The sequence below is a fragment of the Xiphophorus hellerii genome, chromosome 13, assembly GCF_003331165.1.
Source record: "Xiphophorus hellerii strain 12219 chromosome 13, Xiphophorus_hellerii-4.1, whole genome shotgun sequence".
Classification (NCBI taxonomy): Eukaryota; Metazoa; Chordata; class Actinopteri; order Cyprinodontiformes; family Poeciliidae; genus Xiphophorus; species Xiphophorus hellerii.
The window spans coordinates 2,622,437-2,637,921 of record NC_045684.1 but is presented as its reverse complement, the minus strand read 5'-3'; the positions used below and the strand labels follow the sequence as shown (position 1 = coordinate 2,637,921).

Here is a 15,485-nt window from a genome sequence, read left to right as displayed (position 1 = left end):
TGGATTTTTTCATAGAACATATCTTGGGAAGTTGAAATATAGCACAGTGTTATTTGATGTGCTATTGGCTGCCATTTGCAATGCAGCCATGCAGGAGTCCTATTTACTTGGGGGTATAACCAGTGACGGAAAGTGTAAAGTAATAATCTGGTGGGATTTAATCCAAAATACAAAATGAGCAAAGAAATGGTTCAGCGGTCCCAAAGTCAACCTTCTTTCTTTTGTATCCAGCCTTAAATCCTGGAGACTGAGAAAACCTCTGGACTCAGTTGAAGAAAATAAAACATTAATCTGGGGAATTTGTGATGGAAAAAAGGTCAAAGGTCAAAGGTCTCTCCCTCTGTATGATCCTGCCTTGTGAAATATTTTAGGAGAAGGGTAAATGCTGCCCTGTTGGCAAAAGGATGAACAAAGTATTGATGGCAGGTGTGTCGATAAATCTTTCACCATCACTTTTGTTTTTCTACCAGGATTTTTTCTCCAACTGAATAAATGTAACCAAGAATTAGATTTTTTATTTTTTAGTGTAGTTATGCAGCTGAAAGATAAGAATCCTAACTTCCCTTTGGTGTGAGTATTAATGACATACAAATTTAGGATCTTTCCACTCAAAGACTAGACTAGAATAAGGTAGAGGATCTTAGAAGGAGCTAAATATTTTTTTAATAAATCGCGCATAGTTGGAAATGGTGGAAATAAGACAGGAAAATGAAAAATGTCTCTATGTTTTCATCTGAGTATTTCTGCAAAAATTCATAGAAAAACTATGGGTCCGTTGAGCTTTTACTTTTATGCACAGTCGTTCACATTCTGGCAAAATCAGACAGATGTGCCCCAAATTCAAGCTTAAAAAGAAACTGCAATAAAATTACAAATAATTGAAAAGTTTTGTCAGGATTTTCTCTCAGCTTTTTTTACTAAGTTGTTAAATCTGACTTCCACAATTCTTGGTTGAATCAGTTCGTATTTCCTTTAACCTGCTGCTGTGAAACATTACTGGACTTTTCTTCCCTGCAACATGTCATCTAAGATTCTTGTCTGTTGTGACAATTGACTGAATTAAATGGGAAATTCAGTCTTCCTGTTGCATATTCTGTGCCCAGACTCTCCATGCTGCTGTTTATTCTCTAATTTCACTCTTATGGACACTTTGGACCCATTATCTGGCCCAAACCAGATCTGTGTCGCTGCTATTTGTCACCTGATCTTCTCGTATTAATTTGTGTTCAGCTCTGTAATCCTGTTATTTGCCACTTGCCTCTCACTCTGGCAGAAATGATTAGTAATTAGGGCTCAGTGCTTGGCTAGCCACATTACTCTCATCTTGTGTTTTTTTTTTTTTGTTGTTTTTTTTTTGCTAAAGAGGGCTTGTTAAAATGGACCCATGTCGCTTTGAAATGAAATGAGCCAAATCCACCCCTATTGTTGGATTTCTCCCCGTCTGCTGCAGCAGTTCTGCCTCTGAGCCACAAGTCGAAGAAAAATTAGGGACAAATCTAATCTGATCAAATAAGCTCCTACATTTGTGGGGATTTGGGTTCTTCTTGTGTCTTCAGTGGATACTAATGTGGATAACTTTGGTATTTTTATTAACAGGTAAAGAGGAATCGATGTAAATGCTGTGTCCATTTTCTGAATAAAGAGCAAGTGGAACGATGGATTAGTAATGAAATTATAACTCGTATCATTCTGAATTATGAGATAATGAATTCAGAAAAGCACATGAATATGTTTCTGACACATTGACGGTGGTTTCAAACCAGAACATGTGAAAGACAACACCATAGCAGCGCAGAGTGATTTTCTTGCAGTGAGGCAGATGGGAGTTGGAGTTCAGATGTCTGCACATCCTCACTAATGGGCTCCTTAAAGGGCAGCAGAATGTACCTGCTGCTGGTGCTGATGGAGCCATTAACAAGTAACGTTCAGCACCGGATACCAGAATGGTTCCATAAAGAAAGAACAGGTAGGAAGGAAGCCAGAACAACAACACATTATTTATGTATTTACTTACTTAGTAAAAAAAAAAGGAGCAGAAACCAAACATATTCCACCATTATGGATGTTTTTTCTGTTTGACTGAATATGGTCAACTGAATGACAGCCAGGTGTCGAGCGTCTGCAAAACGAGTCATCACCCTTCCACCACCGTGCTTTATGTTTGGGAAGCGTTTTTGATGGTTTTTCTTATGTTACTAGTTCCAGGAGTTTTGTGTTTCTTTCAGGTTTCATTTTCACTTCAACTCCTTTTTTCTGTCATGAAGCTCAACATCGACCGTGTTGCCTGTAGAGCCTGAGGTAGAGAAAATTAGCTGTTGTCTTAAATATCTTCTACCTGTGAATAATATTTCTTTATCTTCAAGTAATTCAGAAACGGCATCGATGGGCAGCAACAGAAGGTCATTGATGAAGTTTAACCATCTCATGTTAAAACACTTTAGAACAACATACTTATGAAAAACAGATTTTTTTTTTGTTTTTTTGCTTTGTGATATGCTTCATTCAATCCGCCAGAGATCAAATCTGACAATTTTCCTTTAACTTCCTTTGTTTGGTTATCTACAGATCAAATATTAGAAGATGTTTGATTCTTTTTTTCAGTTTGATAAATACAGAAGAGCAATCTGTGATGTATTTGGGGAGAATAAAAATGAACCGGATTGATATTAGAAACATTTGCTTTGCTGAAATAATATTTTGATTCCTTTGTGAATTTTCAGATTTTCTTCCTCATCTTTGATGCTCCAGATGCCGTTTTGTCTCCGCTTGCCCTTCCACCAAAATTAGACAACCATCTAGTTTGTTCCCTGCTCCATCTCTTCCTTCTTGATCCTTTTCTTTTTTCCTTTTTGATGAATCTCTCGCTGGCTTTTGATCTCTGCAGCAGCCTGAGTGCGTCGAGCCGTTGAAGCACGTCGATTGTTTGAGGCGTACGATGGAACTGCACACACAAAGCATGCAAATACAAAGAAAACTGTAACAGAAGGTCGGATTGACTGCTGGCATGGCTCCTTTAACTTTTTTGTCCTTGTTGACAAAGAATACAACCACCTCTGCCCAAACACGTGACCGATCTCGACATTGATTTCCTCTTGAATATTTGCTGTAAAGTAGAAGCTGCAAAGTCTAAATGTGTTTGAGCTTCACAGAGGCGGCTGCCCTTAACCTCAGCTCCTCGGCTGGAGCTCTTCCTCGTGGAGGTAGAAATGAATCCCAGAGTGATGAGGCTCCGCCCTCCTCCTGATGCGTTAGCTGAGGAGACGTATGCCAACATGCAGAGCTTTTATCTTCACCTGCCAATAAACCACCTATCACAGTTCCAAGTTTATGTCGTCCAAAACAGCAACATCTAGGGAAAAATAATCCCAGAAAAGTGTCTGGAGCTGCTTTATGTCCTGAATTTGTTACTCATTTCAAGCCTTTGCAGGGGCCCCTTTCTGAAAGCCGAACTTTCAAAGTTACCTGGGTTCTGTTTAATTCCCAGCGCGGCTCCTTTTTTAAACTTCAGACCATGTTCCAGCTTTGAAGGATGTTCTGGGTTTCACTCATCAAAGATATGCAGTTAACTCAGGAATTCTGCTTTGTGAGAAAGGCCTCTGGACGTAACCATCAAATGTTCACTCTGCACCTCTATGTGTCGGTGCCAATTTTAAAGGCAGAACAGCAAGAACACGATGAATCTGTTGCATGTTTGTCTGCCCGGAACATGGAGTCAGTCTAAAATGCCTTTATTGTAGAGCCGCATGCTGGATAAAGCCTTTATCCTGCTGTATTTTTCTTTCCTAAAATCTTCCTTGGCTGCTCCCTGGCGCATGAGGAATTCATTCTGCTTGTGAGGAAGTTCACGTTTGTGAGATTTCACCAGTGCTGCAGCCGCTTCAATGAATTCTGACCATGTGAGGCTACTTGTTCCACAGTATGTCAGAGAAAGTTTGAGTTTTTCTACGCAGATGAGACAGAAACAGAGCAGGAATTTCTGTTAGGAGTGTCGTTTTCTTTTTGGTCATTTATTTCAACTCTTATTTTCATATCTATTTATTTGAGGGTATTATAGTGACCTAACATTTTCATATCTTATACTGTACTTTAAACATGGTAGATATAAATGGCATACATACATAAAAACCCAACTTCTAAAAAGAAACAAGTATTACTACAATGATTTGTTAAAATAATTTGGGAAAAAAAGAAAATTTTTTATACAAAATATTTTCCTCTGCTCTGACAAATATCCTAAACCACAAATTAGGTCACCCAACAAATCCCCCCGGTGAGAAAGTGGATCATTTTGATGAATAATAACTTAAGAAATAAGATAAATAGCTTCAATTAGAATATTTTTTTGTGCTTTATGTATTTATATTTATGTCAATCTTTGACTTTCATGTTGTGAGTCTGATATTTGCTTTGGTCTTCATATTTGCTTCCTCACTGGCCCCCACTGAGCCCGCTTTAAAGACTTCCTGGCTACACCCCTGCTCAGCAGCCTTAAGGAGCATTTAACATTAATATTCAAGCATTAATATCTTTAAATATATTGAATATAACACACTAAATTAGAACTTACAGGTTGAAACCAGCAGGTTTGACGCACATTAATAAATATCATGAATAATAAATATCCAACTCTTTGTTCTGCTGCTGAAGAATCTCTCCATATCTGACGTCCATGTAGCTGCTACGCTGCGTGTCTCTGCGTTCCCATTTTCACAGCCTGATCACGACTCATTTAAACTTACTTCATGTCATTCTGGATAAGCATGCTGACATAACGTTTTTAGATAAGCATTTTGGATAACTATGTAGAGAGTTATTTTCAGTCCAGCATCATTTAAGGAGCTGGGTTTTGTTTCTTGGTCAACCAGTGAACTAGACTAAGTCTAGTTCTTAGTCTAGTTCGCTGGTTTGAGCCTCCGGTTGTACCTGAGCATCCTAACCTCCATCGTTCCATCTGAGGGGAACGGTTCGATTTTACTTCCTCAGATCTTAGCTATGATGCATATATTTCACTCTGTTAGTATTATTTCACTCCATAGAAAAAATCTTCAATAAACTAAAGCTTGTGCACCAAATTCTTGTTTGTATGTGAAAATCTGACTGCATGTTTGAATATTTTTCATTGTTTCGAACTTTGGCAACTTTGCCAGAGCTGTGCAGATGAAGCTGCCACTCACCAGTCTATGCTTGTAGAATAAAGTTGTTTTTAATAACTGTGCTGCAAACATGGAGACCATGACATTGTGATTAACCGTGATTATTTCTGTCAGCTCTAACAGGAACCTGTTAAAGGTTCTCCATGTTAATCTGCCCTGTAGTTTCTAACATTTAGCTCAGCTGCACATCTTCCGCCTACTCATTATGCGTAGAATTGCGTTTGTGTGGAGTGTCATGGCCTCAATGTCACTTCTGAACCTAAATGTAGCAGAATGTCTTCAGTTCTTTCTGCATCATCAAAAAAGACCTTGATTTAACTTGAAACATCAGAGGTTTCATGTGAAACACCAATTACTGGTGATTCACATTTTAACAGATCATTTACACACTGCGTCTGCAGGATGGTGTTACTGCTGTTATCATGTGGGTGAGTGAATGCTGTGCATCTATAAAAATAAAAAAAAACATGCTAAGTTTTCAGAAATAGAACCCAGCAGGCTTCCTGTCCGTGGAGCACTTTCACAAACAATGCAGAAAGGTTTTATGAAGAGGTTTTATAAACCCACAGGTCGGATTATTTTCTCAGCCCACAGTGGGCTATGAAACACTTCAATTCCAGTTGGAAAAAAAAATCAACATACCTGAGAGCCAGTGGGTTGTCAGCTGACGACATGGTAACAGAAAAGCCACCCACAGTGTTAACAAACCAATTACTGGAGCTGCCAGCTGCACATTAACAGAGCGCTGGCCTTAAAAGGCAAAACCATCTTCACTTTCTCTTCTTTCTGAATCAGTTTGTCAAATTTTATGCATTGTTCATGAGATGAAATTGCAGATTATGGTGCAACTGAGATTCTTTCTTCCTCATCTTAAATTCTCAACTGAAGGTCTTACTCCTGCAGAACACATAAAAGATCTGCATCAACACTCACCTCTTTCTGTTTTTCCATCGCAGAGGCAGCTCATAAAAGAAGCTTTAAAGTCACACTAGGGACAAAATCCCACTGAATATTTAACAACAAACCACGGTGATTGCAGGCAATGCTTCCCACTTTGCAATTTTCTCTTTAAAATCTCCCTCTGATGTATTACTAGGTGGTTGTAAACATTACAGGGAGGAGAGTATTAACCTGGGAGGAAGGATAGTCTTGCCTGAATGATCAGTGGAGTTTCCTGACCAGAGATCTGAAATGTCCGATTTTTGAGACACCTCTGCTAATCTGACGAGGTCTAAGAGGAATAAGTATTGTTTTAATAAACAATATTCCTTCATTTGTGCTATAAGAAAGAGTTTTAGAGCACTTTCATGCATTTTCTGCAAAACTAATATGATGTTCCAATTTGTTTTTCCTCATAGGAGGAGCTCATAGGAGTCTGTTTTTGAGAAACTACTCTGCATATTAAATCATGAGTTTGGCATGTTGATAAAGAGTTAGCAGCGTTTTGGGTTTTATCGTAATTATTCAATCAGTCTGTGTTCTGGGGGGATGAAACATTTGTTTGGAAGAAATTTCCCATCTTGGGCGTTGACTAATTCAAGGCCAAAAGTAAAAAGATGTGATTGTTCTGCTTTTATTGGGCTAATTCTTGTTTAATAGGTGTAAGCATTAACTTGGAATACAGTTTTACTCATTTGAAATAAAAATAATAAAACCAAGCTTGGGGTTCCGAAGCTGAATTGCTGCACCACTAAATTCAAGACAATGACTGAAATTCTCTGCTTTTGTTCAGATGGTTTGAATGATGGTTATTGGGCTTAATTTGAGCTCCATTAGCATCATTGTGGAAATAAAAAAAAACAAAACTAAAATCCTCACACGTTCACAGATGCCAGGAGCTTTTGACTGCCAGCGAACGCAAAGCTTTTCTCTTTTTTTATTGCAAACCAAAGCCATCGTCGTGACAACTAATCTCCTCTTTCTCCTTTCCCTCCACCTCATTGTTGATCAGTGGCCTGTTCCTGTAAGAGCCGCAGCAAAATGCGATGATTATGAGCTGTCAAATGCCAATTACCGGTAATTCATCTCTGCAGTGAGGGGTAGATGAGACAGTCACTCGACAGCAGCCGTCCTGCAGCTCTTCCTGTCTAATTCATGCCACCTTTGAACAGTTATCTGGATGACATTAATGGGAGATTTGAATGGATGCTGGTCTGTTTATAGCCTGTTCCTTGTGTGGAATACGTCAAAGCTTTGTGGTCCTCTGTTTCCAGGATTACATTTCAAAATGAAGATGAATTAAATGCATCACCAGATAATCATGTAAAGGATATTTTTACACCAACAATGGAGTCGATGGCTTCCTGTGTGTGAAGGTCAGAAATAATCTGCAGAGCATCTTGCTAGAGTTATGTTTGTCACCTGCATCTTCACTTTCATCCCCCCCACTTTCACCTGAAACACTTTTATTCTCCAAAAGATGAGCCACACAACCCCTGGGATCAGCGACCGAAACGCTCTAACAGCACACTCGTATTGATGGCCTGGAGCTCCGTTTAAACCTGATTGCCCGACGCTCTCCACAGCTGTTTCTCGGTTTAAAGATGCCACGTCGGTCGTCAGCCTGCAGTTACTCCTGACTGGCAAAAAGCTGCTGGATAGAGATATGATGGAGTCAAATGATTGCACGGCTAACCCCCGTGTAGCGGCCCGTTCTGCCGAGGCAGACGCCGTTTTACTGCTGGATGAACACAGAGATGTGATGAGAGGAAAAGTAGCCAATCCTGCCGCTATTGAAACTGAAATGGTCTTTTCTTTTAGCTGAACAACCAAACTACCAATTACTTTTCAGGCTTCATAGTGACTGAAAAAGCATCTTAGATGGGAAAACAAGTGTTCTCATCCAGACCTTCTTTAACCCACAGTGTCGTTTTCAAAATTTACAGATTGTGCCACAAAGCATTGTTGTGGGATTTTAAACACAGTGATGCATTACTGGACTCATAGAAAAACAATACAATTATTTCATTTAAAAATCAGAAAAGTGATATGTTTAGACATATTCAATAAATTAGAACATTATTAGAAAGCTTATTTATTTCAGTAACTCCATCACTAAGTGAAACACAGACAGATTAATTCCACACAGGCTGATGTTTTCAAGCCTTTTTCTCTGTTAATTATTCTGCTTGCAGCTAATGAAAACACGACATGATTAGAATATTACATATTATGTATTTTTAATACAGAAATATGGACTTAATGGAAACAATGTTTATGTATATTCAGATTTATTCAATATGTCTCTACATTCAGTCCCATTTTACCCTAATGCACATAATTAAAGTGACCTTATTGGTAACTATAATTTGACTTTGTGTAATTAAATCCCATAATTCCAACTGTTTTGTGATGACATCAGAAGCTTTTTAAACATGAGTCAACATTTTTTGCATGTTTGTGTGACATTCTCACAAAACTGTGATTCTAATAAATCCCCACAACCTCTGAAGCGAAGAGGTGGGAGTGTCATACTGTGGGACCACAGGAGTGAAAACATGTGCTGAAGAGTTGACACTCTGAACTGTATCCATGGCAACCCGAATGCCTGAGGATACAGCAGAATGAAAACTCCTAAATGCTTCTGCAGAAGCTTGGCAGAAGAGGAATACTGCACTCTGATAACCAACTGAAGCACGCTGCCAAAATTCACACAAGAGTTTCTGAAGAGAGAAAAAAATCTGGCCAAGAATGTTGCCTGAACGGATTCCAACTGAACACCTTTGGGCTTTTTTGTGGAGATGGTTGCAGCTGAACAGCAAAATCCATGAAACAAAATGAAGTGAAGCGGAAGAAATATTTGAACACAGGGCCCCTGGATGGAGGTTTTTTTTCTCCACAAATCTGATGCAATTAGTTAGAGGAACAAATTAAAATCCTATGAAATTCTCAGTCCATTTAGATGCATGTTACACTGCCTGCTGTAGCTTCAGTTTGATCCAGATATTTATTCCTTTCTGTCATTTGACAGCTGCTGGAAATCACCCAGATATAATCTGACACTAGTGACATGGTGACAGGCTGACAGGGGGGAGAAAACCCTCCAAAACAAAACAGCTGTGCATCATTGCCTTCTATTAGTATGTGATTTGGATGTTAATGTGGATGAGTGAGCACCCCATCAGCATATTCCTCCTGTTTACACTGCACGCCGTCTACACGGGGAAGCGCCGCATAAACAGGCAAATGCCACAAGCCTCTAAATGTCAATTAAGTGTGATTCATCTCTCCGGAGCGTAGGGAGGCAGGCAGAGTATGGCCATTCATTTAACCGCCTCCCCTCTTCGACTTTCCACTCCGTGTAGCTGAAGCTGCAGCGTGCAACAGTAGAATAGGAGGCAAATTGTGGGATCATCGGGGTCATAATGGAAAGGATTGAATAGATAAGGTTTATTGAGGTGCATTGACACCAATTTCCCCAATAGCTCGTCGTGCATATGTTTAACCTTCTTTCTGAAAAGCATAAAGGCAGCCAGTGATTTCATTTGACAAAGATCCTTCTTCCAATAATTGTCTTTGTTGAATTACAGACTTCAATTGTTAAAGCTGAATGACGACAGCCACTGGCTTCGTACCGAGAGAAATAAAGTTTCCATCTAGAGTTCTGCATGACAATCATAAAGAGTCTGTTATTTTTTCACACTGCGCTATGGCAAACGACCCAACCTTTTGTTAACTTGTTCCCCTCCTCACCTGTGATGGCGCTGCACCAACAACTGCTGAAAGAAGCAACACAAAAACCTCTGAAAAAGACACTGAGTGCAACTTCCTTCTTTATGAAACATAAACAAAAATGAAATCGGATTTTAGTGATAGCAGGATTTCTTTTTCATCGTTGGTAAGAAGACAAGCCATTTTTCTCACTGGCACTAGACTTTCCCATTTCTTTTGGTTGTTTTTACCCACAATTCCCTGCGCTATCATTCTTTTCCTGATTGTGGAGGAGTCTACGGTCCCCTTGGCATTCACATATGCACCCAAACCGCGCCAGAGTTCACTTCAACCAAGCTGAGGCAGAGGTTTGTAGGTGGACCAACATCAGAGTTCAATTACGAATTCACACCTTCCCAAACAAATCAGAATTTCTGGGCAAGTGAACTGGATTTCAATTAAAGTGGTGGACTAAACAGGGCTGGTGTGAATGCACCTTTAGTTTGCCTCTAGCTTACGTGTTTAAAGACTGTGCTAGGGTTGCATGAGGAATCATAAACCCATTCTAAGGTAATAATTTGCTGGAGCTTTATCAGTCTATCTGGTCTGCTGTAGTGAAGAGAGTGCTGAGCCTGAAGCTGTTTCAACTCTACCCTATGGTCAAGAGATATAAATTATGTTTGAAATATGGAGATCTAGCTCAGCTGTCTGTGAAGCTCTTGAGATCCCTGAGTACGGCAGGTCCAGCGGGTCAAATTACCCGGAAAGACAGGGAGCTGGAGCAGCCAACACAGTCTTTCTTTAACTGTGGGCATTATTGCAGGGGATGGAGTAATAAATCTCAAATGACGAGCACGACTTGTAACAATGTGGTAAGCCATGCATTTTAAAACTGGCTGCGTTTAAACATGTCTAGTCCAGGACTCAGCTCTTTTTTCTGTAGTCGGCTTTGCAAATATTATACCCTCATTTCTTACTTAGCATTTCCATTTCCTCCCCCACCTGCCGTTTGAACCTTCACTTTATTCATTTTCAAATGTCCAGGAAATGGATTTTTATGAAATGATCATTTTTCAGAGAAAACAAGCGTTATCACTTTAATAAGGACAATGTTTTACAGCTGGTTTGGTATGAATATATAAATAATAAGAAACCTCTCTGTCCTGATCTTGTTCTGGAGTTTAGTTTGAGGAACTTAATCGTCTCTTTCCACCTTTTAACTTTCATCCCGTTCTGCTTCTTCTTTTTGACCATTTACAAATGCACTTCCTGTCTCTTCACCCCTGAGTCTTCTCTGCCTACAGGCTCTCCCTGCCTTAGTCATAACTTTAACCCCTTTACATTAATAAGTCTTTTTCCTCACTTTCTTTTTGTGCTGTTATTTTATTCTGTTGCATTTATCAGTCTGTAATTTCCTTCCTTCCAGCTTCTTGTACACTTTTCCTGACTTTTCACTCCTAGATTCTTTTGAATATTTAATATCTAGCTGCTTTATTTCTCACCATTTATTCCCCACGTTACAGCACATTTTCTCTTATTATTTTTTGCTATAAATACATTTTTGACATCTGCAAATAATCTAAAAGTTCGTGCCTGTTTTTGTGTTTCTGGTGTGTGTGGATTTTCATATCAGTTTAATGGGATTAGCAAGATTTATGTTGATGAGCTAATTGAGAGGAAAGAGGAAATATAAAAAGCTGATGCAATCTTGGTTCTTTGTGTAAAACCTGGTTAAAAAGTGAAAGTTTGATTTTATGTGTTTGTGTGAATTATATGAAAGTGGGAGCCTTATTGCCCCCTCAGGGTAAAGACTGAGCTTCATTGTCTGAGTCGGTCTCATCTACTGACATTACAGTGAGATGCTCTGATTTATGCATGCAGCAACAAGGCTAAGCATGCATATGACTTCACGGTGAAAAAAAAAAAAAATATCCTCATTCTTCCACATATTTGTAGTCACGCGGCTACATGCATGCTGTAAATCCAGCGTAACCCGGCATCGCCTGAGGCACACGTGCACACTTCTGCTTCTATTTTCTTTGTTTGTGTGACTGTGTTTTACAGCTGATTTGCCGCCTAAATCCTCCCCGGCCCGTTCACCTCCGTGCAGCTGCTTGTAACTTATTGTCCTAATCAATCCCTCGCACACTAAGAGGCTTTTTCAGCAGAACCACCCGGGGTTAGCGAGCAGTTAGCGAGCGCTTATCCCCTTTTCTTGCAGGGAGAGCGAGAGGGCCGGCTCAGAGCTAGAATTTTATCTTTATAGGCCCAGAGGCAGGCTGAGAGGGGAACTGCAGGAGAAGAGACCCTGGTTGGATTTGATACCGGGTCTGCAGAGGGTTGGTGGCAGGGGGGAAGGGTCTCCGCATGAGGTCAGAGAAGCAGGGTGAAACAGAAAGTAAGACGCCCAGAGTTACTGTAAAAGTTACTGAAGTGAGAAACAAAAACAGGGATTTGACTGTCATCCCCAAACAATGAAAGCCTCCTCAGAAAATGTGGCTTTTATTCTCCCAGATGCTGGCAGATTGTTGGACCGGATCACACACACAAAGGATTACAACTTCTCTGTTTTCCCCTCTTATTCCTCCTCTTTCTTTCTGCTTTTATTTCATTATCTCTTTGAGTAACTTTCTTTCTTCCTTTTCTAATTTAAAGTGTAACAAGTTCATTACGGTGCATTAATCTTAGGAAGTACACACACTGTGTTTCTGCAACATGTGTTATTTCTGAACAAAGGGCAGAGGCAGCAATTAGTTTTGCTGGTTAGAAACTTCCTGATGAGGATTAATTCATATAATTATGGGCTATTGTTTAAAGCCAGCAACAATTAATGTCAGATTATGATGAATTTATTTAGCACAAGGTGGAAACACAGAAAGGAAGCATTAAATGTGATTGCTGGTACTTTTTTCTCAGCATTTGCCTGAATATTAGCTGAATTTTGTTTCCTTTCTGCATTTAGATCTTTAGATGATCCTCTACATCAAATTTATTTAGAAATTCTGTCAGAACTAGATTAGAAAATGTCGACTTCAAACACTAAAAGCAACTTAGGCCAACTTTAACTAATTAAATTCGGTTTCCCAGGAGAACTGTGATGCTATTCTATTTTTTACAAACTCAAAATATAAACTGATAAAAAATCTTAAACCAGGAAGACATTTTGAGTATTTGCATTTTATGCTGATGGGTCATAACCAGCTTGTAAGCGGAGGTTTAAAATATGTATATTAAGAAAGAATTTGTAAACAGAAGTAAGAGAGATAAATAGAGAAATAGATAATTAGTTAGCTAAATTACTGCTTCATCTCCATTTTTAGCAATAAGAGCATAATGTGAAGGTTGTTTTTAAGATAGGTATTTCGGTATTCTGAGCTCCAGTAGGTGGCGGTACTGTACACTAAAGGGTTGTTTGCCAACCGCCATTAATAAAAGAAGAAGACATGCTGCGCTGTCAATTATTTGTTGCTGTCGTTAATGATAACTGACGGTGTGCTAAAGAGCCTTTCTCTCTTGTTTTGCGCTCCAATAATGTGAAGGATTGTTCTTACGTCAATTTGAAAGAGTTTGTAGTTTGAAGAAGCCAGAGGTTTGTTTCTTTTCTTCAGTGGTCTTACGAAAGTCTTGCCGTTTTCTTTTGTGACGCTACTTCCAATGCGCGGCGAGGTTTGTCTAATTAAACTTCCCTGATTCTGTGCGTGACAAGTTTTACACTCCGCTCATCTGTAACATCTTTTTCGGTCTTAAGTGAAAAGTACTGCCACAGCGCCTGCATTGGCTCTGTTCCAGTAGTGTAGCATCTGCTTCTCTGTTAGCAAACACTGTTGTTGTGGTCACCTGACCTGTTCATGCGCGGATGGATAGATATGCTGGGGCGGACTATTTGCTGGAGGGAAATGCTGGGGCGGACTATTTAGTGGAGCGAAATGCTGAAGCGGAGTGTTTCTGTCGGCTTGCTTCTATCGGACATTTTAGATGAAGTCCGATAAAATCCAAGTTTTTGGTGTATATCGACCAATTTCCTATCAATACTGGATCGAAACATCCCCAATTATTTCCTGATGGAAGAGAGAGACTGGCCAGGATCTATCCATGGACAGCTATTTTAGATTAAGTGGTTGGAATAAAATTCTTGTTGTAAAGCAAAAGATGGCCTAGTCCATGAAGACATACAGATCGACCCACATTTATCTATTCTGAAGCCCAATAACCAGAAGAGAACATCTGCAAGAGAAGAGCTCAGAAAAAAGAAAACGCATCTCCGAAGTCCAAAGATTTGAAAAATGGGACAAAGTTTGATTTTCTGACAAATAAAAAGGAAAAATAAAACTGTAATCTGGATGTTCCCAATAGGAGATTCCACTGGAGATCCATCATGATCTGGAACTTTTCCTTCAGTCGCACAACCGAGCTGCATGTTAATCAAGGGAATCATTTCTCTCCAGTTTTCAGGTTTTGATGGTCTTTCTGCTCAAATTGAAGCACAAGTGATACATTTTCAACCTCTTTTCTAAACTTGCTCTTTAAAACCAGATCCTGCCGAGCTCTGAGACTCTGTCTTCTTGTCTTGCTGCTCTCTTTATGTTCAAGGAGGTCGACTTCCCTATTTGTTCTCTGTGAAGTTATGTAGGTCCGTTTGACCGGTGATGCTCAGCAGAACTTTTCCTGCTTGGGGTTATAAGATGATTTTGCTTTTGCATCAAAAGCAGAAAATTCCCAAGAGGCGTGGCGTTCCTGGAGGCTCGCCTCCTAGCGTCAGCCCCCTGTGAGTGATTTTTACTGTAATAAGCAGGAAAACTGGCTGAGATGCTGCCTGAGGCTTGTTACCAAACATTTTTATCTTTAATTAAGTTATAGCTCCAGTCGTATGCAATATTCGTTCTCTACTAGTCATTTTCAAATGGTTAAAAATGTAATTTAGAGGAATTTTGCAAATCCTGATTTTCCCTTTTCTCTTGCTGCAGGTGCTGTTGCTCAGAAAGTGCGAGTGGAGGAAGAGTTGGAGGCGTATCCCACAGAATCTGTCGATTTGCGCTGTGAATTCGTCGATGGAGGGAGTTTAACCAAGCTCACACAGGTTGGCACAAAAACCAACACGTTTTAGCTTTGAATGCTTTGGCTTTGATGACTTTGATGACTTTCTAAAGGTTAGAAGAAGGGAGGACTGGATTATTTTGGGGCTAAAATTCCTCTGTCTCCCAAAAACTTTCAAAGAATCAACAATAAACATGTTTTTCTGAAAGGAGATTGACTTTCTGTTGAAAAGAGTCTCTTTTTATAGAGGTAAAGAGCAGATTTTTATGGAAACCTGAACAGCCTCCACAGCAGAATAAAAGCTGGCTTTAAGAGGCTCCATCAACAAATGGGTGGGGGGGATGAAGCACCAAAGGATGAGGGGGAAACATACTGATGGATCCCTTTTAACAGCAGCATTCACACAAAGCATTTTTTCTGTGAATCTAAGCTTTTCTCTAAGGATTTCAAAAAATATTCTTTATTTTATTTTGCACTCTAATGCTATTTAACCTGTAAGTGAGTTGTTATTAAAAGCATAATTTGTATTCTGCAGTCTTTTCCACTAAGTGTCAGCTTAATCAGCTACAATTAAGCAAGACTATTCTGAACATTGATTTGTTTTAACAATTTCCACATATTAATCGTGATTCTTTGGTACAAACCTCT

At 39.5% G+C, this 15,485-nt stretch overlaps 1 protein-coding gene across 3 annotated transcripts in view; it reads left to right on the top strand.

Moving 5' to 3' along the window:
- pvrl2l (PVR cell adhesion molecule related 2 like) overlaps positions 1–15,485 on the top strand; it is a 341,169-nt gene that overhangs the window by 130,366 nt on the left and 195,318 nt on the right. For all 3 annotated transcript variants that reach the window (XM_032581593.1, XM_032581592.1, XM_032581591.1), the window contains exon 2: positions 14,768–14,880. In XM_032581593.1, the coding sequence (XP_032437484.1) occupies positions 14,768–14,880 (113 nt within the window). The remainder of the gene's footprint in view (positions 1–14,767; positions 14,881–15,485) is intronic.